General features: G+C 62.2%; 1 protein-coding gene across 1 annotated transcript in view; it reads left to right on the top strand.

Annotated features, from left to right (window-relative positions):
• The window catches only part of LOC104496442 (casein kinase II subunit alpha), a 9,386-nt gene that overhangs the window by 8,580 nt on the left and 139 nt on the right, over positions 1-667 (top strand). The window contains exons 11-12 of the mRNA XM_010139559.1: positions 81-167; positions 578-638. Coding sequence (XP_010137861.1) covers positions 81-167; positions 578-638 — 148 coding nt within the window. The remainder of the gene's footprint in view (positions 1-80; positions 168-577; positions 639-667) is intronic.

Below are 667 nucleotides of genomic sequence, written 5' to 3'. Positions count from 1 at the left end.
AGCAGTGCGCGCGCCGGCCCTCGGAGCGCTTCAGCTGCTGCCTGCCCGCACGGCACCTAAGGGCAGTGTCCTCTCCCCAGATCCCATCGTGAAGGACCAGGCGCGGATGGGCTCGTCCAGCATGCCGGGCGGCAGCACTCCCGTCAGCAGCGCCAGTATGATGTCAGGTCAGTTCCACCAGCCCCAGTTTCAGGCACCGGGGGGTGGGAGGGTCCAGGAGGGTGAGCTCTGGTGGTGGGCTGTTCGGTCGTCTCCTGGGACCGATGATGACAAGAGGTTGGGGGGGAGAGCACAATACGCGAGGCCTCGCTGCAGTCTGACCCACTTCTCTGCTCTCATTTAAAAAGCGCTTGCAGTTGGCTGTTCTAGGCAGCAGTTTGAAGGACAGGGACCTGCTGCCCAGCAGTGACACTTGTGCACAGACCTCTCGGAGGCTGCAGAGATCTTCCAGCTTATTCTGGCGGCTCTGAGAACAGAACAAAGGGGCAGCAAACCGCCCTGCACAGATTCCGCTCCCGCTGAGCAGCTGAGCTGTCCCAATTGCTGCTCTAATTCCCGCTGCCTGTCTCTCTTGCAGGGATCTCGTCAGTGCCAACACCTTCCCCCCTCGGACCTCTAGCAGGCTCACCCGTCATCTCGGCCACCACCACACTGGGGATGCCCGTCC

Source organism: Buceros rhinoceros, unplaced genomic scaffold (assembly GCF_000710305.1).
Source record: "Buceros rhinoceros silvestris isolate BGI_N320 unplaced genomic scaffold, ASM71030v1 scaffold40987, whole genome shotgun sequence".
Classification (NCBI taxonomy): Eukaryota; Metazoa; Chordata; class Aves; order Bucerotiformes; family Bucerotidae; genus Buceros; species Buceros rhinoceros.
This window is presented reverse-complemented; position numbering and strand designations above follow the sequence as displayed.